This window comes from Takifugu flavidus, chromosome 6, assembly GCF_003711565.1.
Source record: "Takifugu flavidus isolate HTHZ2018 chromosome 6, ASM371156v2, whole genome shotgun sequence".
Taxonomy (NCBI): domain Eukaryota; kingdom Metazoa; phylum Chordata; class Actinopteri; order Tetraodontiformes; family Tetraodontidae; genus Takifugu; species Takifugu flavidus.
The window spans coordinates 4,283,811-4,306,331 of NC_079525.1; the positions used below are offsets into that span (position 1 = coordinate 4,283,811).

General features: G+C 44.4%; 3 protein-coding genes and 1 long non-coding RNA gene across 14 annotated transcripts; 2 read left to right on the forward strand and 2 right to left on the reverse strand.

The window, feature by feature from the left end:
* Positions 1-803: 803 nt before the first annotated feature.
* Positions 804-7,055, reverse strand: tmem154 (transmembrane protein 154). 5 transcript variants are annotated; one of them, XR_008951171.1, is made up of 10 exons: positions 6,666-7,055; positions 6,016-6,111; positions 5,140-5,208; positions 4,980-5,036; positions 4,755-4,910; positions 4,565-4,619; positions 4,287-4,363; positions 3,632-3,689; positions 2,166-2,258; positions 804-1,555 (listed from the first exon to the last, which is right to left on the reverse strand). XR_008951171.1 is itself a non-coding variant. In XM_057036887.1 (9 exons), the coding sequence occupies exons 1-8, from the start codon at positions 6,769-6,771 to the stop codon at positions 3,658-3,660; spliced, it is 633 nt and encodes a 210-aa protein (XP_056892867.1). In that variant the 5' UTR covers positions 6,772-7,048; the 3' UTR covers positions 804-1,555; positions 3,632-3,657. The 5 variants fall into 5 exon arrangements, 4 of the variants coding, with proteins under 4 accessions (XP_056892867.1, XP_056892866.1, XP_056892868.1 ...); XM_057036887.1 differs by lacking the exon at positions 2,166-2,258 and having other exon boundaries at positions 4,980-5,021; positions 6,666-7,048; XM_057036886.1 differs by lacking the exon at positions 2,166-2,258 and having other exon boundaries at positions 6,666-7,047.
* A 1,074-nt stretch (positions 7,056-8,129) lies between these two features.
* On the forward strand, positions 8,130-9,989 carry tma16 (translation machinery associated 16 homolog). The gene is made up of 7 exons (XM_057036890.1): positions 8,130-8,243; positions 8,318-8,421; positions 8,836-8,873; positions 8,964-9,048; positions 9,156-9,304; positions 9,387-9,433; positions 9,533-9,989. Exons 1-7 carry the CDS (start codon positions 8,241-8,243, stop codon positions 9,704-9,706), a joined length of 600 nt encoding a protein of 199 aa, XP_056892870.1. The 5' UTR covers positions 8,130-8,240; the 3' UTR covers positions 9,707-9,989.
* marchf1 (membrane-associated ring finger (C3HC4) 1) lies at positions 9,836-17,054 on the reverse strand. Of its 4 annotated transcripts, none has more exons than XM_057036879.1 (8): positions 16,908-17,054; positions 16,405-16,772; positions 13,778-13,828; positions 13,525-13,592; positions 12,294-13,085; positions 12,004-12,184; positions 11,763-11,907; positions 9,836-11,051 (listed from the first exon to the last, which is right to left on the reverse strand). In XM_057036879.1, the coding sequence occupies exons 2-8, from the start codon at positions 16,489-16,491 to the stop codon at positions 10,591-10,593; spliced, it is 1,785 nt and encodes a 594-aa protein (XP_056892859.1). In that variant the 5' UTR covers positions 16,492-16,772; positions 16,908-17,054; the 3' UTR covers positions 9,836-10,590. The 4 variants fall into 4 exon arrangements, with proteins under 4 accessions (XP_056892859.1, XP_056892860.1, XP_056892861.1 ...); XM_057036880.1 differs by having other exon boundaries at positions 9,836-10,913; positions 11,007-11,051; positions 16,405-17,036; XM_057036881.1 differs by having other exon boundaries at positions 9,836-10,913; positions 16,405-17,036.
* LOC130528010 (uncharacterized) lies at positions 15,572-19,579 on the forward strand. 4 transcript variants are annotated; one of them, XR_008951175.1, is made up of 4 exons: positions 15,572-15,805; positions 17,587-17,748; positions 18,402-19,350; positions 19,446-19,579. It is a non-coding gene; the product is annotated as an uncharacterized LOC130528010 (long non-coding RNA). The 4 variants fall into 4 exon arrangements; XR_008951176.1 differs by lacking the exon at positions 15,572-15,805 and having other exon boundaries at positions 17,287-17,748; positions 18,402-18,776; positions 19,050-19,350; XR_008951174.1 differs by lacking the exon at positions 15,572-15,805 and having other exon boundaries at positions 17,287-17,748; positions 18,402-18,776; positions 19,323-19,350.
* Positions 19,580-22,521: the final 2,942 nt, after the last annotated feature.

Sequence of the window (22,521 nt, forward strand, 5' to 3'; positions counted from 1 at the left end):
CGAACCAGTTTGGCCAGAGTTTGGCAGCGTGTGAACAACAGCGTGAGAAAACCGCAACACGCTCCTGCACGCCCCTGTAGGAGTATTTTCTCAGTGATCCAAACTTGTGCAATTATAGGTTATAAACCAATAACAGCTACGATCATCTGTCTGAGCAGGAAGAAAAACCTGAGGTGATTGACAGGTGTGGGAGAATAGCGGTGAAATGAAACCCGTCGGTGGCGGTGGTGGGCCTGACCATCCTAGCCTGTCTGACCTGTAGGGGCGGGGCAGCACAAACAAACACGCCACAGGTAAGAACAACAGGCTGGCTTCAAAGAGGGCAGGATGAAAGCTTGCTGAAGAAGGTGTGTCACTAGAGGAACTGAACACAGGAGATCATCCCAGGAGGACAGCTGATGCGTCAGAAGGCTGCGAGTGATAAACATCGGGCCCGTGAGTGGACAAAAGGTTGTTCTGTGGCCTGAATTCGACCAGAATGTCTTCAGAATTTAGACTTCGGACCTCTGAACTGGACGTCAACAAAGTTTTTGCTGCGGTTCACTAATGTTGGACGAAGGGGGTGCTCTGGCACCAGCACATTGTCAAAGACGCAAAGATTTCTATTAGCAAAAGCTAATTAGCATTGTGTAAAATTATATTTTTGCAGTGTTGTGGTTGGAGTTGACCACCTGAGATGGGAACAAGTGTAGAAAAAGACTAAATCGTGGACTCAAGTTAGACTTTCAGAGCAATAATTGAAGAGAAGTTTGTTTCTGAATCCTGCTTCAACGTGCACGCGCGGAACAAATTAAACACTCTGCTGAAGAACTATGACAACTGGCTTTATTGGCAAGAAAATATATTCAAAGCATCAACAGCAAAACAACAATAACACAACCTTAAAGGAAATATTCACAAAAGATGAAACAAACAGAAATCCGTGTGTTTTCTATGTACAGTGCAAGAATTAGCAAAATACTGACTGACTGCCCTCACATTTGGACCCGTGTGATGACTGTTTGGACAGGAAGCTCCACAGTCAGAGGAAACTCTGATCAGGAGCAGCTTTTAAAAAGCCATTCCAGCAATAATTCAGAGGGGGGGAAATAAAGCTCAGGAATGAAATCCAGCTGATTTCACACTTACAGAGTTCAGTCTCTGAATAAAAAAGTTTCTCTGCAAAACCTCAGAAGCCCCGCGAAGGCGTGAAAACATGCGCATCACCTCAGCTAAGACCTGCAACAGGAACATTTATTTATTAAACTTCTGGGCTTGGTGCAGAACACTGCTCTCTCTAAATGTTTCAAATTCACCATAATACAATTTTTAAGTATCTCAATAAATAATGACATTTGTAATTCATCAAAAAAGGAGCATCTGCAGGTTGAAACTCATTTTTGATCCATTTGGCGGTGAGAAAATACAGAGAGGGGCAGACGGATGCTCAGGGAGAGTTGCAATGATGTTTTGAAGGGTTTCTGTTGGTGATGTTGTTTCCCAGGAATCCAAACAGTTCTAATTGGCACAGTTGCTGCAGGTGCATAATCTGTGTTGAGATCGTCCTCGTGCTTACCTGCGGGGATGATATAAGAGAAAGAGACGATTATATCAGGGCCAGAAGACAGAGGTTGTACTCTCTGAACTGGAAACAATCCAGGGTGCGATCAACACACAGTCACATGGTCACATGTCACACTCCTACACTCTAAAACTCAATATATCTACAACAAACAAAACAAGCCCATGACCTAGAATGTGTTAAAATGTGCATTGCACAGTGCAGAAGAAGCAAATGAGTGTGTATTAGCCTGCGTATTTACCTTAAACAAGGTTGCCAGTTTCTAAAGGTGCAAAATGTGGGGCCAGTTTCATCTGATGACATAAAGTGTCAGTAATGACTCACTGCGGTCATCAGCCTCCACACACACAAAAAGACACCCAGCAAAAGAAAAACACGCTTGCTAATGGAACAAATGAAGTCAGGTCATGAAGCCAAAGAGAACGTCCATTGCTATGGCAACATGGCTGCCAGAAAAATAGCCTGTCCCTCTCTGAACTTTGTGTCCTGGTTTCAGTGACATGAGTTTTGTGCTCAAATAAGAAAAACTGATGAAGCTAAAGTCACAAGTTCCAAGATAATGCTAATATCGGGTTAGAGCTTTGGTTAAGGCTATATTACCTACAAAGTTAAGTGGGCCGATGAAAACATGTTTCCATTTTTAGGAGTCCAAAGGTTTTGCTTCATTTTCACTTCTCTTTTCAACATCGCTTGCAGGCTTTATAGATAACAGAAAATGCATAAACAAATCAATCTGATGTCAGACGGATGAAGGTAACTGAATGCTAAATATGACGTCAACTTTAGCGTTTAGCTGCAGTGTTTCCAGCAGAATCTAACAAGCTGGTACATGTGATGTCAAAATGGAGTCAGTTTTCCTGTGGAACACAACTCCATTTTTTGTCCATTTTTTCCCTATTTTGAACCCGTTTTTCCACCTTTCCACTAAGCAAGAGGCAGCTCTCCAGGCTTGCTTTGTCTTTCTGTCTGTAACTTGACCTGCTATAGTGGAATTTCACAGGTCTGACAAACAGGCCGCAGCTGCTGCAGGAGATGGCATCGTGTTGTGCAACTGCAGCCCCGAGCCTTCTTGTGAAACTTCAGTGTGTACAGAGCCCCTCTGTGCTGAATGAACGCACCATCTAAAACCTTTCACAGCTTTGGAAATAAACCCTGAGTAAAAAGCGACGCGTAAACAGTCAACACTTCGATGAATGGACCTTGACCTCGCCTTCCCAACACTTCCAGTAAGGAGACTGTTCCAGGGTTAAGTCGCACCACGGTCCCATGCTTGCCTGTCTGTAATCACTAACAGATGTTAGCAGAGCTTGTACTTTCAGACAGCGCCGTGTTTGACGAAAGGTCATCGGCGTGAACGGAACCTAGCTGCTGCATCCCAACAATAACAAAGCTTTTCTTACTCACAAATGCTTCAGTGAGCAAGATCTGTCTTTCCTTGAAAAGTATAAAAGCAGGTTCCAGCTTTTAGACATCCTCTCTGCAGTTATCAGGATTAGGATTCACGATGAGATCACAGTGAGTTTGTATTCACACCTGCAGGAATCTGGCTTAATCATTGACCATTCAGTGCCAGAACACACTGCTGTTCTGTTTCACAGAAGTAAATATTCAGAATAAAATTGGTCCTAAATGTAATAAACCTTAGATTTTGACTATCTTAGACATTTTAAATGATGACATTTTCGCTAAACGACTTCCTGTTGGGACTCCTTCCTCCTTGTGGGATTGCTTGAGGCTGGCGTGTTTCCCAGAGTGGTCAAGTCTCAAACTGCCCAGTCCCGGCCTCGGCTCTGAAGCCATGCAGGTTTTCCTTTAGATGCTCTTTCCTGGTACTATTTGACCTGTTCCACACTTGTAATCTTGAAAAAAATTGTTGTTGTTGTATGTGGTAATCCTCGGGGTTGCAGTGATTATCCCAGTTGCCTCACAGAAAGAAGCTTCTGGGTTCAAATTCAGTTCAGGTCGTTGATTGTAGAGTTTGCATGTTCTTCCTGACTAAATGGCATGTGTCCTGTGATGGACTATGGTAAATATTTCTTAAAATCATCTTTCAGTGAAAAAAATACTTACAAAATTATGCTCCTCATCAAATAATTTTATGTCCGCATCGATTCTTTTGCAGCTTCACCTAGAAGAAAACATGAAAAGGCATCCAAATTTAAAACAAAAAAGGCAATTTTCTGTTCTGCCAGTGGTACCGATCAATAGAGAAACAGCTCCATCTGCTGGACATTAGTTGGTAATGGTTTAATATTTTAACTGAATATCATGTTATGTTATAATCAGAGTTTAATTAAAAATAAATTAAAAAGTCCAAAAATAAATCCCTGTCATTAAGCATTTTTTATGGTTTTTTCAGGATTGGCTACAGGGAGACAAGACAGAATTTTAATATCTTTAATTACTATTTCAGGTCCAGGCTTTTGTTAGTATAATGAATATGGTTAAGGTTACAGTTAATATTAAGTACTGACGTGTTGTTAAAGTGTAATAAGGTGAGTAGTGTTGTATTACTACTCAAGTCAGTGTGTCTGTTTTGGGCCACTGTAGAAAAGGGGCGGGGCAAAGCGTTAGTTACCCTGGAGGGGGACCCGCTGCAATAATTGAAATATTTACTTACAGAACCGAAGCAATAAGCAAGTAAAGCTTGTTAAAATACTGCTAAAAGTGGCTTTTCAGATTGGACCTGCCAAAGTGTTATTCTTCATATTTGACTGATACCGACCGTCTTGTTGCATCCACTGATCCAGCTCTTCCATTTCCAGCTCCAGCACAGACGGCACATCTTCTTCAAACATGGGCCTGGGGGGAAAAAAAGATCAGATGTTGCTGTTGTTCTCTACTCTGCTGTGCTAATTTAACCACAAACATCGTGACAGCATGAAGAAGAAAAAAAAAACCTTTACACATATATAGCTTGATTACAAGAGACTCACAGTTCATGCTGAGAATTCAAAGGGAAGAAAGAATGAAAATTCCTCCGAACACACGACTAATACTCACATTGGAACTTTTTCTCCAGGTGAACCGTCTAAATATGGATCCTCTTCTTTCAGCCCTGTCAGGAACAAAAGCTAATGACTAAACAAGCTGAGTTTTTGCCGGTAAAAGCAAATGTTTCAGATATTCAGATTAAATCTCAGTCCTGCCGACCAGCTCTTTGACATCCGGGGGTCTGTTGTGACTGACGTACCTCTCTTTTTTGCTTTTGCGTTGCACCTGCGGCTGATAACAATACCGCCGACTATCGCGGCGATGATCAGCATCCCCAGGCCCACGGCGATCAGGATGATGGTAGGACTTAAACTCTGGTCCTCCTCCGATACTACATCGGGATCCGTTTCACCATCTGTGGATTAAACGAGACAGTTCTGAGTCACCTGTATAATCGACACTGTTCTAATTTGATTTAGTCCACCTCCAGATCCTTCCGTGGGCCCTGACCCCTCAGTACTGTCCACTACAGTGTTATCAACTGGAAGACAGAGGAGGAAATCAGAAAGGAATTTCCTTTGAGGGATTTGGATTTACTTGTGTGTGCGTGTGCGTGGGGGAGGGGGGGGGGGGGGGGTCATCACCTATAGTCTCTTCATCTGTGGGAGGCGGTTCCAGTGCTGCGGTGGTTTCAGAATCGTCTGGGACAGGTTCTACAAGAGACGAGCCTTCACCAGACTGAACTGACAGTTTCACTCAAAAGACCAGAAATACACGACCCCAAAATGACACAGAGTGTGTGTGTGTGTGTGTGTGTAGATGGAGATGAGGGGAGGGAGTATCTCAACGCTCATCCAGAACTCAGAACAGGAGAGTTTGGGTCATTCCTCTCAGCTTCTGTGAGCTCAGGTTTCTGTCTGTTTGCCCCTCTGACCTTTAAACTCACTTGATCAAATGTGATTTTCACATTAAAACTAATTTGACTTCAAAGCTGCTTAAACAAATGACTTGAAATCAAACTGTAAAGGCGGTCGTTGTTGTTGTGAGAATGTGTGCCAGAATTAAACTGAATTATCCATCGTTTGATGGATAATTCAGGGAACACTGGTCTTTCACTGCTCCAAAATCTTAAGCATCTGAAATATTTTCCTCAATATTCAAGTTGATGGTTTTAAATAAACTTAGAAAATAGGACATTGCATATATATTGTACAGAAAAGTAGATAATAGATGCTCATTGATATTTACAATAACAAAATTCATATTCAAACCAATTTGTCCATTCTGGGCTACTGTAGAAACACCCTCAATATGTATATGAACATCTTTATCTTAAATTAATATAAACACATTTATCATAATATGGATAGAGATGCGCTATTAGCGTGTGCTTATCAGTTTGTACATCACGCCAGCGCCTTCTTTCGTCACATCCTGAAAATGTTGGCAAATCTCTCTAACTTAAAAAAAAAGTGGCTTCCTTGAGCGGGTAACCATTTGTGAACCATCAACCGCCCCACCTGTTGATGCATCGCCTTCAGCTGGCTCAACTGCACTGGTGTCCTCATCTGTCCCAGCTTCTGCAGCTTCATCATTCTCTTCATCTTGGCACAACACTGCAATTAATCGGAAGAGTTGGGGGGGGGGGTGAGACTGAGCGGAAGTGCTGACCCCTGCAGCAACCCTGTGTGGCTTTATTATTCAAAGCGAAGCAAGCAGCTAAACTGTTGCTTTTCCTTTAAACACATTTTATTTAAACACCTGCCAATGTGACACAATACAGGAACTAAGGACACGTTCAAAATGCTGTTTTTCAAAATGCAGACGATGGCAGAATCCAGCTGTTAGTCAGAGACACGTATGTGATGTGGGGAACTGAGTGTTTCTACACTACGGTTCACTGTGTGAGGAAATCATTCAGGCCACCGTTAGCTTAATTTAAACAAAAGAGGACTGAACGGCTGTGAAAATCCAACGAACTAAAGCTTGTACAGTGTAAAGTTTTAAAAAGGCAGTTTTAAAGAACACTTTGAAAGGCTAAAAAACATCATTTTACTTTTGAGAGGTAACTATGAATGGTGAGATTTTGCTTCCTTTCAAACACAGAAAGGCGTTTCACAGGCAAAAGCAATGTGTTGTGCTTTTAGGAAAAGGAATCTTTAAAGCTTACCTGTCCCAGCACTCAGCAGGAGCAAAAAGAGCAGAAGAAGTGTGCGCTTCACCCGAGAGCCTCTCATGCTGCCAGGCCACAGGACAGACATAGTGCCATTGTGCATCTGCCTTCTTCTTTACTGTCACAGCATCACACTTCCTGATCTGACTTCATACATTAAATGGAAGGAAAAGAAAAAAAGAGTGACCCATACACACACAAACACAGTCATTCACACACACACCCTCAGACTCTCAGATAACTCATTGGGATGTGACGCAACCAGCTGAGTGCCTGTCGCCACAAGTTTGACGCCTCCTCTGCACCGCCACACGCACATTCCTGCCGGATAGGTATGCAGCCCTGCTCACAGAGGAGGAGGAGGAGGAGGAGGACTACGAGGAAGACAAGGAAAATGTCAAAGAAACATTAAAGCTGTATCTCCTGAGAAAACTGTGACATCAGCGGCTGCTCAGAATGCCTGCGGGGCCTTTTGCCTGATCATAAGTTACCCATTTGTGGTGAAATGATGACCGTGAATGGTTCAGTCATGCTGTTGTGATTATCTATGGACCCAGGGCTTTCTGGATGAGGGCAGGCCATCATTGCTTCAACTACCAGAGAAATAGAGCAGAGCGGCAGATGTTTGAGGTCTCTATCTGTGATGATAATCAATTCATCGCGTTCAGGATTTAAAAAAAAAGTGATATCGCATTTACTGTGAATTCAACCACAAAGTGAGGCACTGAACATCTATGTTAGATGATCAGTGTAGAATGACTATAATTTATGTCAAAAACCTCAGAATTGTATATAATAAACCATTCATTAAGATGTTATAAATGTTGCATATGATCTATAAATGACAAATGAGTGGACAAATCACTTCACTGACACACTTTTCTCTGCGGGTTCTCACCTAACCTGATTGTTTTAACATATAAATGAATGAAAGAATATGACTGGTCTCAACTGGCCCCACCTACACGTTTTAAAGCTGTGCTCATTTGAACCCATTATTATCTCTTTATCAGTTGATAGTTCTTTCATACCTGGAGTCATTTTGACACACCGCTCTGTGTTACACAATCAAACACAGTGAGGCGAATCCCTCACCTGTGTAAAATTTAAACGGATGATTGGGTTTCCATTATTGCATTGCACTGACAAGCACGCACAGACTTGAGTTATCATTAAAATAACATCGATAAGGATAACAAACTACCAGATCTGGTAAAGTGCAGAGAATTATACTTTATGTAAATAAGTCTGGGGAATTCCTGGAGATACCTGGTGGACAGTAAATACCGAAAGTATGCAGAGAGGCCCCTTGAACATTGAAGGGCGGTCGTGAGCAGTACAGCAAAAGAAAATTCCTGTAAAAACTCAATGGTGGCAATTTAATGTCGTAATAAAAAATGTTGTTGGATCTGTTTGATTAGTATTCACACATAATTGTTTATTTCGCCGTGTATATTTAAGGTATGTTCAACGAGGAACCATTGTTTCACGTCATGGTCGCTAACGGACAAAACACGATGACGGAACAGCTCACTTCCGGTTTGGTTTTGCGCGTGTCTCCACACATCAGAAATGGTAATGAAATAAAGTTCATTGATGACAAACTAAATGTTGTAGCTATGTCACGATCGCTCAATTGTGTTTTTCAGCCGAAACTTCAGAAAGGCAAAGCTCCGGAGAAGGTCGTTCATCCGTACAGCAGGAAAGCAGCTTACCTTGCCCGAGAGGAGACCAGACTGAAACGGAAAGAAAGGTGTGTGAATAACAGAAAACGCACCTGGTGTTACTACAGAGACAGAAAACTGTATTTTGCTTAATTCTAAAACGGCTTTTTAAACGTTTATATTCTTGTCAGGTATATATGTATTAACAAGAAGACTGGGGATCATAACAATGAACAAATGTGCAATATTAACTTTAAAAATACATTTAAATGCATTGTTTAAGATTTCAGAGGTGTCCTCCTGATATGTCATGTTTTCAATAGGTGACCTGTAGAAGCAGCCATTTAATATGGGTTTTAAGTATGGCAGATTTATCTCTACCCATAGAGCTTCCACTTCATCCATCGTACACAAAGCTTTTTGGCTAGAATATGATTCTTTATCACTGTAATATTCTGTAAGCCTTTCTTTGATTGCAAGATGTGTTTTCCAATATTCCGCAGGCAGAAGAATGACAAAGCTACTCGTCTGAATGTTATTGGTAAACCCATTTTTCCTCTTTCTTTTCTAAAAACTTGCATAAATCAATCAATTTGGGTCTCTTTCTTTTTTTGTGCATCTCAACTTTAAGGGGAAAAGCTGCTGTGGTTCCAGGGCCAGTTGGATCCAGAAAAGATGAGTTACGCCAGAAAAGATGCCTGTGAAATCATTGAAAGGTCAATAATGTTTTTGTTTTGTTGTTGTTGTCCTTGTCAAATCAAAAGAAATTGCGCAGTTGGTTTATTTCATGCATGATGGTGACAAATGTTTTCTTTTTGTGCAGGTACCTCCACAGGTTTGATTCTGAACTTGAACAAATTGAGCTGATGAATGGGATCAAAGGTCGGCAGGGTCGTCTCCATGGTGCCAGAGAAGCTGTCATCAAGCAGACTATTGAGCGAGAGCGAGCACAGTATGAAGGCATCGGATTTGGTGAGTGGCCCTCACATACAAACACATGTGCCCAGTTATTCAATGACAGTGTTAACTTTGTTTTCATACCATTATCTTTCAGAGATCCCAGATATCCTCAATGGGAAGCACTTGAAAACATTCAGGCAAGTGGTCAATAAAGTCATAAAGTGGTCAAAACTATTGAACAGACAGTTAATTGGTTTTATGCTCATCTTTGGTAAAACAAATGCTTTATTTTGCAGGGAGTGGACCGGCGATCTAAAGAAGCTTCCGAATATTAAACTACGCACAGTGAATAACAAAGGTTTGGATACAAAATCTAAAGGGACTGAGGACAACCAAGAGGCGGAAAACAATAAACAGGATGAAGAAGATGACCTGGGTAATGAGCCTGACGGTGGGACGTCGATGTCAGATTGACACCGAGTTGGCTTTTAAAGAAAAACTCTGCAGTTCCAAAACTGCCCCCAAGATGGAGGTATTTCCCCAGAGTACTGTCAGTCCTCCCGGAACTCATCTTGATGCTCATTCATGTCAGACTAGACTGAGGAGGTTCTACATTCAGATGTTTATTGAACAAACAAATATGCATCACTTGTTACCTGAATATTAAACTTTTTACCGAATTGGAGAAAAATGTCATTACAAAGATGTAATGAATTGTTGGTTTAAAAAAAGAATTAAACCTGTAGAAAAGTGTAAACGGTCACTTTTTCATCGACTGAAACTCTCACAGTGTCGAGTCAAATACCAGATGACAACTTTTAAAAGTCTACTTTTACGAACTGTCCAACCTGAAGGACCTCGCAGAGGCCCACCTGAAGCTGCAAACTGGTTTATCACCAACTGGGAGACTTTTAACACAATATTCCTATCATTTCTAATCAAATGGCTAAATTTCCCTTGTTCAAATAAACTCACCTCAACATACACTTTAAATAATTCCCAACAGCTCTTTGGTGTCTGATTGTCCAAGAGAAGTTTGTTTCCAACAAAAGTGCTTTTGCGTCTGCCACCATCTCAGACCCAGTTTTATGTTACCCCAGATCCTCCACAGAAAACATTTTTTGGACTTCACATGATGCCTTCAGCAGCCTCCACTGAGGATTCACATGTTCACCTTCAAGAAAGTGCATACAGGAGAAAAACTGCAAATATTCCACTTTAAACTGCTTAACCTGGTGGCTTTATCTTATTCTCCTCTCCGAGGACCTTATTTCAATCTGTCAGTTGTCCTTGAGCTCTGAAGACCATAGAATCTAAATTGGGCCACGCCAACGGCAGCCACTGGTTGACTGCATCACTCAGACTGGGTTCTGAACCGGTGCTGCTGTCCCCTCCACCGATGTGTCAGAGTCCACCTGAGTTTCTGGTGCTGGCACAGGGGCCGGACTCACGGGGACCTCCACAGTTTCGTGCCTGCTGATGGTGGTGGCGCTGGTCCGGGCCTGAGAGCTGTGCAGTCCTTTCTCGGGACAGTTCTGCACCGTGATGATGCGGTTGAAGGCCTTGAGGCGGCGCCATAGCTGCAGGTAGACTTTACACTGGATGTACATGAAGATGAGGCCCCCCGTGAAGCCGATGGCCACCACGATCAGCTTGGTCCAGAAGGGCCACTCCAGCACACCTGCGTCAGGGCCCAAACATAAACACCTGTGAGTCAACCTGCAGGAGGAGGAGTGAAGGGCCATGATGGTGGCGTGGACAGAACTGGGCTTACCCTCTGGAGTATGGTACTTCAGCAGAGAAACTCTCCATAATTCCTCTGCAATCAAGAGCGAGCGCAATGCCTCTTTATTTTTACGATCTATGACTAGTTGTGCTCAACGTGGTAAAATACAAATGAGGTTCTGCTTTATTCTCTGCCGCTACGCTTGGTCGATCCAGAATAAGACGCCACGATCACGACACGCCATCGACAACCACAGAGACCACACAAACCACCGGTGGGGGGAAGTCTATTATAAAATATGACCAATTTTATCCAAAAGGGGGATTGAATATTTATTGATGACATTTATTTATTTAATTATTTATAGCCTTTTTTTTTTACTCAATCTCTCTGATGTTGAGATATCTGGGAAACTTCTGGAAAACCCTCCACGAAAGATCGTCAAATCCAAATTGGTCAAATGGAAGGGGTTAAACAGCAAGAGGGATGGAAAATTCTCTAAAATTCATATCCCGGCATGATTATAAATCACCTTAAACGTCTCTTAATTATGTCCTTTGTTGCGGAGTTTTGAGAGGACCAACATGGAGCCCTCCAGAAAAAAACTGCTTTGAAATATCTTTTTACATTTTCTTTTCATCTTACAGGAGAGGCCAACACCGGGGGTTAATTCTACCATAAACACACACATATTTGTACAAAAGTTAAAACAAAACAGAGTCAGACAGGTGGAGACAAGGGGGGCTTCACTACATAAATGTTCATGGACGTCAGCAGTAATAAAGGGGGATGGGGGGGACTGACCGTTCTTCCCGAGTCTGATCTCCTCCGCGGTCCTTTTGACCAGGACGTAGACTGACCACAACATGCACACTATTGCTAGCAGGTGAAACAAGACCGAACAGTAGATCTTCCTCCTCTCACTCTTCGACATGTGGAGCTTCTCCCACTGCAAGGAGGGAGAAAGTGGATGCTGGTTGGTGTAGTTACAGACAGGATGCTACTGTTTATATGCATGTGTGTGTGTGTGGGTGTGTGAGCCCACCGAGCGCAAAGGTTTGAGCTTGGTCTCCATCACGAAGTCGAACTTGCAGAGCTCGCAGCAGCGGGTGTCGGAGGATTTGATCCACTGGTTGAGGCAGCCCTGGTGGACGAAGCTCAGGCTGCCCGTGCAGCGACAAGGCATTATCAACGGACAGTCGTCGTCGCCCTCACAGTGGCAGATCCTGCGCAGGAAATAGTGCACGCACATTTACCCTCCGCCTCACAAAAGTGCTGCAGCCGGCCAACAGCTGGCACCTGTGCGGCCACACTCCTCTGTCGATGCGCACTAACCTGCAGACCTCCATCTCAGAGTCATCAGAATAGTGCATGGGTGCACTTCCGTTCATACCACAGGGTTTCTGAGGGGTGGGCACCGACAAGTCCCCACCTCCTGACCCCTTCTCCTGGTATTTCTTAGTGATGAGCTCCTCGCCGTCCTCAGCCAGCGAGGAGCTGTCTTCGGGGCTGAGGGACTTGCAGCTGTTCTTTGTTCCGCTCTGTGAGCTCCCACCGTCTCTCTTGGCTGAGGCTTGGCTGTTGTGCCTCCTCTTCAGCCCTCCCGTCTCCTCCACCACGCGCCCGTTCTCGTTCCCCTCGTCCGATTCCACCGACTGCAGCGCCATGACCTCTGTTTTCTCGTCCTCTTCTTTAACCTCGTCCGGGCCGTCCCGTTCTCGGCTGCTTCCGCTCCGGCGTCGCACCCTCCGGGCCTTCTCTTTGCTCCAGCTCCGGGACTCGCGCCGGGCCTCTTCCTCTGACGTGGAGTCGCTCTGTGGGGCTCCGCTGCAGCGGAGGCGAGGGGGGAGCTCTCTCCGGTTCCTGGAGGTCCGCTCCCTCTTCTCCCCATGCTCGCTGCGGTCAGAACTGGGGCTTCGGTCGCTGCGGTCAGTCCTGTCAGTCTGCTCCTGTTTAGATTCCACGCACTCAGCGGCAGAGCAGATGCTCCTCTTACGCCGGTGACGCCGTTTCACCTGCTTCTTCTGTGACCCCCGACTGGTGCCGGTGACAGTCACAGCAGAGTGGGCGTGCTTATTTGGTTTTCTTGACTCAGCCTCCTTTTTTAAATGGGCCAGGTGGCCAGAACTGAACACAAACACAGACACACACATACACACAGATGGAAACAAGTAGAAATAAGGAAATGAGATGGACACAACATGACTATAGCAACATAACGTAAACCAGTGCAGTGAAGGTGAGTAGTTCCCCATTTGTGTATTCATCTTAAAACGTCTTTTTGAAGGGAAAAAAAACTTCAAAAGTGACGCTACAACAATAAACACAACCTTGTATGACCATAGAGAGACAAAATGAGATGATGAACAGTGAGCGCTGTAATGGACCCACACCGACTGGCCATTACATCAGATGAAGCATCCTTCTGCATCTTTCCAGAATTTCTTGGTGGTGCCGTTGGATTTCTCGCTCCACTTTAATTTGGACAAAACCCTCGAAGAGCAGCCGCAGGAGATCCTATGAATGTCAAGTCTGTTGAACAGACCTAAAGAGGGGGCCGGCGTACCTGCATATGTCCTGAGTAGACGGGGAGATCGATACTCTTGTGGCTGTGGTCAGTCCTGAGTTGCTGGCCTAAACCAACAAAGCAGACAGTCAATACGTTGTTTTCTTCCATTATTAGTAGGACCATCATGATGAGCGGTTTGAAAGATCTTTTAGCTTCAATTATAACAGATTCTGCTTGGATGACGTGTGGTGTCACACTCAGAACTGTGAACTTAGTATTGACCCTTTACGCTCCGACGGTCGGCCGTTACCTTGGAGATGTTGCTGGATCGACTCCCGGAGCGTCCAGGGGTCTTCCTCCCCTGTGGGGAGGCAGAAAACACGTGAACAGACGCATGCTGTGCTTGTAGAGATTTGCTGTAACCAGTTCTGTGCTGATTGAGAGTGCAGTGCGTGCACATGGCCTTGCTGCTGACCAGAGCTAAAGCCAGACAATCCAATTACCTGATTGTCCCACTAAGTATATGCACTTTGCTGCAATCTGTCTATTTAAAGCCAAGTAACTGCACTTGTTCCAAAACCCCTGACTGTTAAACTCTGAACTCATCCCAGCCGTCGGCTGTCTCATCAGCTGCCTGCAGCGTCTTAAGGACACATGAAGTTGCTGCAGCTGAGATGACGGGCATTAATGGAGAAACACGCCGTTGTGATCAGGCCCGATCAGCATCAAATCCCCAGTCAGGGGAAGGAGTGTCTCAGTGAGCTCCCGTGACTGTTGGAATTGTGGTTGAAAACACACTGGTTTTCTAAAAACAAATGTCTGCTGTGTGGTGAGCTGCAGAGGAAACGCTCAAACAGAATTTCCCTCACTGTCGTGCGAAGGGCTGGAGTTGATTTTCAATGACCCAAAAATGAAAGTCAAGATCGCCCACTGTGCATTTAGTTAATAAAATAATAGAAAACCGAGATAAATCATTATTTCTAAAGACAGAAAATGTGGATCTGTGGATAACAGGATCAAGTTGCAGGGTAACTTGATGGGATCTCCTGATTCTAACATTATTTATTAAATGTTCTATCGTTTCCGTGACATTTGTTTTTATGTGTCAAACCACACTTGTGAGTTGTGGGAGCAGAACAACTGACTAAATAGCACTTACAGCAGGAGACTGCAGCCTCTAAGCTGATCAAAGGATTTGCTGGCTGCAAGATTCAAATCAGTTTTCTCTCTCAGGTCTACATAAAGTGTAGTGAAATGAAGTCAGGGTTGAAGCCAGACTTAAAATTAGAGTCTCAGGCTTTATTAGTGGATTTATATTTTAAATTTTCTCTTGTTATGGGGGGAAAAGTAGTGGATCGTTTCATTAGAATGTGTCTGTAAAACGGGGATTAGTATTTGTATTCAGTGCCTGATCGATAAGTACTTTATTTTTGGCTTCAGTGTTGCCGTGTCAACACCGCTGTTTAAAAGGGGAACGCTCTTGAACTGCAAACATTGAAGTGTTTAGCAAGAAGAGATAGGTTGACCACAAAACCACCAAATGCGAATTAACTCACATCCACAAATGTGCAACCATCCTTGACGGCTCTACTCGTTCTCATGCTTCTGAAGACTACCATCTCACACGCTTTGCTGCGTTTTATCCACCTCGTCCTTGTTCGTCATTGTAAGTCAAGATGTCACCATTCTGTGGTTATAAAGTCTTTCAGCAGAGGTCAAATGGCGTCATTCGCCCCCTCGCCAGCTCACTCTATTCTGCTTCATCTGTGTTGTGCTGTTCAACATCAATGACATCATATACTGGACATATACTGGTATTCATTTTTAATTAAAATTATTTTTAGACTTTTATTTGGCAACATTAAAGTTGGTCATCCGGATACTCAACAGCATTAAATATAAATCAATCGTGTCGTTTTATCAGGAAACATTTGGGACAAACATCAACAGTGAGCTGGATTTATGCCCCGCCCATTTTTCATTAGAGGAAGACAGCTAGAACACCTAAGTGGTCCAGGGCTTGGGTGGGTAGGAGGTAGCTCCACCACGGTGTTTACTACATTCTCCTGTTTCTTCTGAAGGAAATCCTGAGATTCAAGAGCCAACTGTACCGAGGTGACCCCCATCTGTGTATCTCATCATCCCACATCAACTCAGACTACCTCCTCACTAGAGGGGCGACCTTCTGTGGCCCAACAGCCAGTTATAGCAGCTGAGAATTGGATCGTCCCGTCCCCTGCCGCCTTGTGCCGTGTGCGGTAAAGGTCGTGACCTCAGCCGATTATTGAAGCGTGTGCAAACACGTGGACGCGCCGGTCAGAAAACCTCTAATCTCAAGGTTAGCGCCTTCTCCTCTGAAAAACACACGCGTGTTTCCATTGGTCATTTTAAGCACACAAAGTGACTTTTGTTGCCGCTCTGTAGCCCGTCACGCGTCTTAATCTCATGATTTTCTGGAAATATGAGAGCGTCTCAGTGAGAATCAGCTCAATATTATTGTGGTGAAAGATGACGCAACACAATTACAGACCAGGTCATGAGGGCCAAACCCACAGTAAATAGGTCATGGCTAAAAAAGGTAAATGTATTCGTTTCGGTCTTCAGTGAAGAATCGGATTCTTTGCAACCACAGAGACCATTAACGGACGGACTAAACCAAAGTGTGGGAAGCAGTGATGTCATCACCCCATCACTGAGGAAAAAGATGGCTCAGTTCAATTTACAGGTGGCTTAAATCACACAAGCTTAACCAAACCACCACTTCAAGTCACTAAATCAATAATAACCTGTTGGGACATTGAGCATCAGGCTGTGTGAAGGCTGCTTGATTAAACCGGCCTCTATAGATGCTCCGTTACTCTGGTCTCATCTCAAACACAGAGCAAAGCGAGTCTGTTACTCAACACTGGGCTGGAAAACTGCGGGACAAACACTCACCTCAGCGCTGTCTTTGGAATAGGGAGAGCCTTTGCCGTGGCCCGTCGCCTCCCTGGCTGGAACCACGGTTATCTGTTGTACTGGCATGCTGCTGTTTCCAGGCAACACTCCGGTGCTACTCCCACGGGTTTGTCAGCACGCCGGGCCTGCCCATCCTCTGATCCGTGTCCCTGCCAGCGCTCCGCTGTCCCATCTAAGAGCTGCTCCCCGGAAATGCTGCTCCAGAATCGCTCTTTTTGTTCGGTCCGGACCGTTTCATCTAAAAGTGTGGCGATGGAATGGGATTAGATCGCCGTGGCAACACGTCTCTGGAGCTGATGGGATGTGAGGTTGTCATGACGATTGAGAAGCGACTCTGCCTCCTCCTGCTGAGCAAGAGAGAGAGAGAGAAGTGTGGTGGGGGGGGGGGCGTGTGCAAGAATGTGCCCCCCCAACACACACCAGTGGGTGGAGCCAGTATTTTGTCATGCTTGCGATCTATAGAGATTTAGGTTTAGGCTTACCTCAATCTCTTCATCAAACCAGCAGTGCTGCTAACAAGATTACGAAACCTGTGCACATGAGAAGCAGTAACACACAAAGCGGTACTATGACCAGATTCTTCAGAGTGATGACAAATGTTAAGCCTCATTTCTTCAGTCATGCTGAGGCACAAGAGGCAGACAAATCAGCCCAATCCTGCAGAAACCGCAGGTGTGTCCACAGCCCTGGCGATGAAGGTTGGGGTTTAAAACAAAAGGTTCTACTTAAGCACTACTGTATAAGGTTTGTAAAAAAAAAAAAAAAAACAGCGAGCAGGGGCTGCTTAAGGGATCTGTGGGCAACCAAAACCCACAGAAGTGCCTCTCTTTTTGTGCCCTGTGTGCAGGAGGAGTGCACATCACTGTTAGGCTCCTGATAACCAGTGTGGCAACGGAGCCCAACATGGCCGCCATGACGGTGCATCTTCCGTGCTGTGAACACATGCAGATTACTGTGTCAACAGCAGGGTTTTATTTTACATTAATGGTCCCCCGATCGCTTTCTGTTCCTCCAAGACCTGCTAGTGACAAACTATGGTTTTGAGTGTGTGGCTGGAGGTGGTGATGGGGTGGTGAGGGGGTTGGGTGTGTGTGTGTTAAAGTTCCATTGCAACAGGAAAGTTACAAACCACTAATGAGAATGTGTTTGAATCTATGATAGAGACACTGACTCTCAGGCAGCGGCTGTAGATGGCACCCATATTTGCTGAGCTGGAGGCAACCACCATCCTCTTCTCTCTGCTGGTTTTCGCCCTCTTCACCCTCACCGGGATGCTCAACGACACAGGGAGCGAGCTATTAACCAACGTAGCACCATATAAAGGTAAAATCATGTTACTTGGGGATATTAAGAAATGTGAAATGTGCTATTTTCACGCCAACCCGCTGTGTGAAAATAATTGATGCAGCAAGTTGCATTGCTGCATCAAGTTAACAACATGGGCTTTTGCTGCGCTGAGGTTTCGAGATTATTGGGGAAATTTGTGCAGAATTCATGACATCGGTTAAATATCGCTGATAGACAACATCAATCTGTAAAATGTTATCATCATTCCATCGAGGCAGGGCCTGAATCAACTAATCACGTCTCATCTATGTGGCTGTTTTTAGTCTTTTTCTACAGGAATGTTGGAACACAAATTAAAAATGTTGTTTTTTTACCATTTAAGGTTAAAGTAAATTTCCTAAAAATGAAAAATGTAATAAATGGATTTGGTTAAAAGAAAAAGAAAATGAATAAATGGTATGAAAATGCACTCCAGATTACAAATTATCTGATTGAATGACAAGAAGTTTTTATTTCCGTGTAAAAAGGTGAAACCTGCACAAAAATGTGCATAATAGTGATAGTGAATTTAGTGGATTAATGACCGTCAAGAAGGATTTACTGATTTATTCATCCAAATGAAATAAACTAAAGCAAAAAGGTGTTAAAAGGGGTTTTTCATTTTGGGAATCTTATTTTCTGTCTAACAGATTTCAAACAGCAGAGCGAGGAGCTGCTCGTCTGAGTCCAGATAAAGACTGAATCTCTCGCCCAGAACTTCCTGATCAGCACACATCTGCCATAATCTCATGTTGGCGTGTGACAGCATGAGTGTGTGTTATCAGTTACCAGGCCAAAGTCTGACTGTTGACCTGTGTGTGTCTGTGTACTCTGTTATAGGATCCAGTGTTACCTGCTTCCAGGATGAAGCTTGGAGGCGGGGCTTAACCCATGTTAAAATAAATGAATAAACAAATACCTGCTCGAACAAACACAGTGTTTCACACTTGCGTTTTTCCTCCCGTGTGTAAGACAAGACAGAAAAGTTATTTTGTTTGGATCTTTGCATCCCAAAATATCTCCTGGTGAGTCTCCATTTTCTCTTTTTTACCTTTTGATCGACACCCGATGTCGTTGTAAGAAGAGATGTATCCTATCAGCCAAAACAGTCGTTTAAAAAGCTGCACAATGGCGTCAGCTCTCTGAAGGAAGGACAATTTAAAGTTTTAAATAATTCACTATGATCAATACATTCCAGACAAAGTACAGTAAATGTAACCCCTTTCACATCTTTAAAATTTTCGTTTTAATTATGTATTTGTTTTGAGAGTGTTGTCGCAGATTATTTCTGTGTGCAGGTTTAGAGCTAGTTTGAAAATCCTGAATTCCTTGTAATTGGGACATTCAAAGTTTACAACCTGCCGATCCAGTGATCCGCAGTGATCCAGTAACCAGATGTGACTCTACCGCCCCCCGTCGGACTAGACAGTTACTACACCTACATACGGTAGAACGAATCAAAACGAGCCACGATATGAAAATGAGTGACCTCTGCCCAAAAATATGGATTTAAGTTTGACGTCAGGTAAATGTCAGAAAGCCAAGTTTTCTAACCTGTTTTTTTATTTCAGGTTGGGGACCCATATGTGCATGAAACAGGTTAGAAATGTGTAAAATCACCCAGAACATCCCAACTATTCATCTAATTCCTACAGCCGATTGCTTGAGAACATTAAAGTTGATTCATGCTGTAGATGGACCTGCCTTTCTCTGGCTTTGAGTTGACCTTCATCACCATCGCCTTCTTCATCTTCTCACTCTACACGTTGGCTTCAATCTTTATCCAACCATCAGCAACAGAATCAGGTATACATTTCTCATCTCTCTCTCACACACACACACGCACACACACACACACTCAGTGCTGTGAATCTGTCCTCAGATACTGACTTTGAGGTCCTGGACTCAAAAGCGCTCACCAAAAAGCAGCGAGTGATCACCAAAGAGGCTCAATGGAGACGGAGTTGATCCAGCCCGGTCTGCAGTTGAGGGAGAACAAAACCAGCAGGGTTTAGTGAAGAAAATCACAAAACAAGCAGAAATGAGGCGCATGCCCTTCAGTCTTTTGTAGGTTGGTACTGGTATGTGCAGACAGATGCAACGGTGGGAAGAAAAAAAATCACCAGCGTGGAGCTTTCTGAGCTTTGTGCAGGGAAGCCACCGAGTCTGGGTGAGGATTTAACAAACCCGGTGACTTTTGGCCCCTGGAGACCTTTCGGGGTGACATCCCAGGGGGGTTAGAGGCCACTCCCTGTAGAGTTTGCCCCTTAACCCCGGAGCCCTCCGTCACCACTCCACAGCCAGCCGTCTCGCTGCCGACGTGGCGAGGGAGGAGGCGACCGCCGATAAAGAAAAGTAAAGTTCCTCGACTATGGCGAGATTCTATCTTTGTGCCCTCGGAGTGACGGAGGAGGAGAGAACAAGACGCCCATCTCATTTGTGATGTGTCTTGATTGTCTGTACTCTTCGCGTATTGGCCACTGTTCATGTGTATGTGTGTCCACTGTGGATCTGTATTGGGCAATCAGAGATAAAGGGTCTTAAGAGTCATTAAGCTCTGGCTGGCTGCGGCCCTCATTAACACTGACGACCTGATGGCGCCACAACAAATCGACAATTAACGCTCGTACACACACGAGGCCACGCCGGACTTCACCTCCAACAACACAGACACCGCGGCACATAACTCTGCACGGGTCACGTGCACCTTCCTCTCTTATATTCATGATCTGTTTGATTCAGCCAAACAATGATCTGACATGACACTCGTTTAAAAATCCAAATAAATGCCAAAAAAACTCACCTGGTTTCTCTGTGATACACTTTGTTTCCTTTGTGTAGTTTCTCCCCATTTTTTTTTACAATACATTCATGTATAACATGAGGACTTGTGTCACCAATACATGGAAAACACCATGAAAATAGGAAAAAAAAGAGGAATTCATGAGTGAATATAGTGTGAGTCTGCAAAAATAAAACTAACTTGATGTTATTGATTATTTCATTATAAATCTGCTAATTACTGTTTCAGTTAATCCGTTTATAACCTCAGTAAGTGCAGAAAAACCACCAAATGTTGCATTTCACCTGGAAAACATCAGTTTTGTTGACCTGCCTCTCAGTTGAAGCTATAATATTGGCAATAATTGGTCATTTCAGTGACTTCAGCACCAAAAACACCAAAGTATGAAGCAGAGGCACACGGCAGCACGGCTGAGGGGTTTACATTCACGGCAGCTCCGTTTACGCCGTTCACAGTTTGCCTACAGAGAATTAAAATCCGTCTTTTTTTTACGGCGCTCTGTTCCTCCTGAGGAGTTTTATCAGCGAGGAAGTGCTTTATCTGCCGGCGCTGCTCAGGAGATGATGGGAAAGGAAAGAGAAGAAAGCGAAGATTGAAGAGGGGGGCCGAGGCCGAGGCTTCCTCTGTGCTCGTAAAGGCGGCAGTAAACGTGCACGACCCTGGCAGCTGCGACAGGAGCACTTTGACTGCGTCCGACTCTATCACCTGCTGCACAGGTGAGAAAACCTGGCACGGCGGCAAATTCTGTCTAATTCCCCTCAACTGTGCCGTGTCATTCTGTTATTTTCCCATCATGGGCTTGAGCCAGCCACACATTTTTCCAGGCGTTTCATAAGATTGGAAGATTTCTGCGTCACGCTTTGTTAGTGGGCCGAAAACAAGCCCCCCTGCTGCCACGGGTTTGGGGAGAACCCTCAGAGGGGTTGTTGGGTAAACAGTCAGCTCGGCAGAGAGACGGACGCTAATAACCTCCCAGGAAAAAGGGTAAGGGTTCCAGGCCGCACGGCTGTGGTCAGGGGTCGAGGTAGTTTAATGGGCTGTCCCCTGTGTGTGTGTGTGTCCCAGAAGGGAGCGTTTGAGCAGGCCCGGTAATCCCCGTAAAAACGTATAATCCCCAGGAAGAGCAAATATTGCAACACGCTCAACTAGGTGACACAGAAATAACCTGGTGGGATGAATCAGGTCCGTTCCTCTTGTTTATCTCCCTTTAAAGACAAAAAAAAGTGGGAGAAACAAATTTGACAGCGGTTGGCTGATGGAGATACAAGCTGGCTCTGCATGACAATTGGGGAGGGAATTAGCATATTCACACAGGGAAAATAAGAGTTTTTTAAAGACAAAGGCAACTGAAAAGCATAGCTAGAAAACCCCAACTGAATCTCTTCTGCACACACACACACACACACACACACACACAGTAGATACCTGTACTCTGGCCAAATACATGAGGAATCTGTGTCATTTCAAACATTTTTGCAAACACCATAAAACAATAAAGACCACAGTTCCACAGGATGTCCTGCGTGCATACACACACATGCACACGCACGCATCTCTATGAAGACACCAACAGAGGGACATTTTGTCTATTTTTGTCCCTTTTCTCTGTCATCTGGAGTGAAGAAAGAAGCCAGATGCTTGTTCGTAGTCCCTGAGACTATTTTGAGCCCCCGGTCCATTAGTATCCCGCTGCTTCCCTAATCCTCATTCACATGTAATGGCTGACATTTCATCTTAATGTGTTAATTCATTAGCTGGGTGCTGAATGGAGAGACACAGAGACAGCCGTAAGCAGACACGCTAATGAGTCTCCACACGTTACAAAAGCTGCTGGCCACCGCAGGGCTGATGCCTGGCAGACTGGGTTACCTGGTGCAAGAAAATCCCCTGATGCACCATCACCTGACAGGCTGCTTGAACGGGGGGGGGGGGGCATGTTCGGCCAATTCTGGCACCAATTAAAGAGG

Excerpts from the sequence above, each read along its gene's own strand:
- tmem154 (XM_057036886.1), bottom strand. The coding sequence starts at position 6,771 with ATGCACAATGGCACTATGTCTGTCCTGTGGCCTGGCAGCATGAGAGGC. Across the intron at positions 5,037-5,139 it reads CACAGATGAAGAGACTATAG|TTGATAACACTGTAGTGGAC; the intron begins GTGATGACCCCC and ends TCTGTCTTCCAG. Across the intron at positions 4,364-4,564 it reads CCTGGAGAAAAAGTTCCAAT|GCCCATGTTTGAAGAAGATG; the intron begins GTGAGTATTAGT and ends TTTTCCCCCCAG.
- tma16 (XM_057036890.1), top strand. Across the intron at positions 9,305-9,386 it reads GTATGAAGGCATCGGATTTG|AGATCCCAGATATCCTCAAT; the intron begins GTGAGTGGCCCT and ends ATTATCTTTCAG. Across the intron at positions 9,434-9,532 it reads ACTTGAAAACATTCAGGCAA|TGGACCGGCGATCTAAAGAA; the intron begins GTGGTCAATAAA and ends TTTTGCAGGGAG.
- marchf1 (XM_057036879.1), bottom strand. The coding sequence starts at position 16,491 with ATGCCAGTACAACAGATAACCGTGGTTCCAGCCAGGGAGGCGACGGGC. Across the intron at positions 13,593-13,777 it reads GATCCAGCAACATCTCCAAG|GCCAGCAACTCAGGACTGAC; the intron begins GTAACGGCCGAC and ends TTGTTGGTTTAG. Across the intron at positions 11,052-11,762 it reads GATCAGACTCGGGAAGAACG|AGGAATTATGGAGAGTTTCT; the intron begins GTCAGTCCCCCC and ends TCTTGATTGCAG.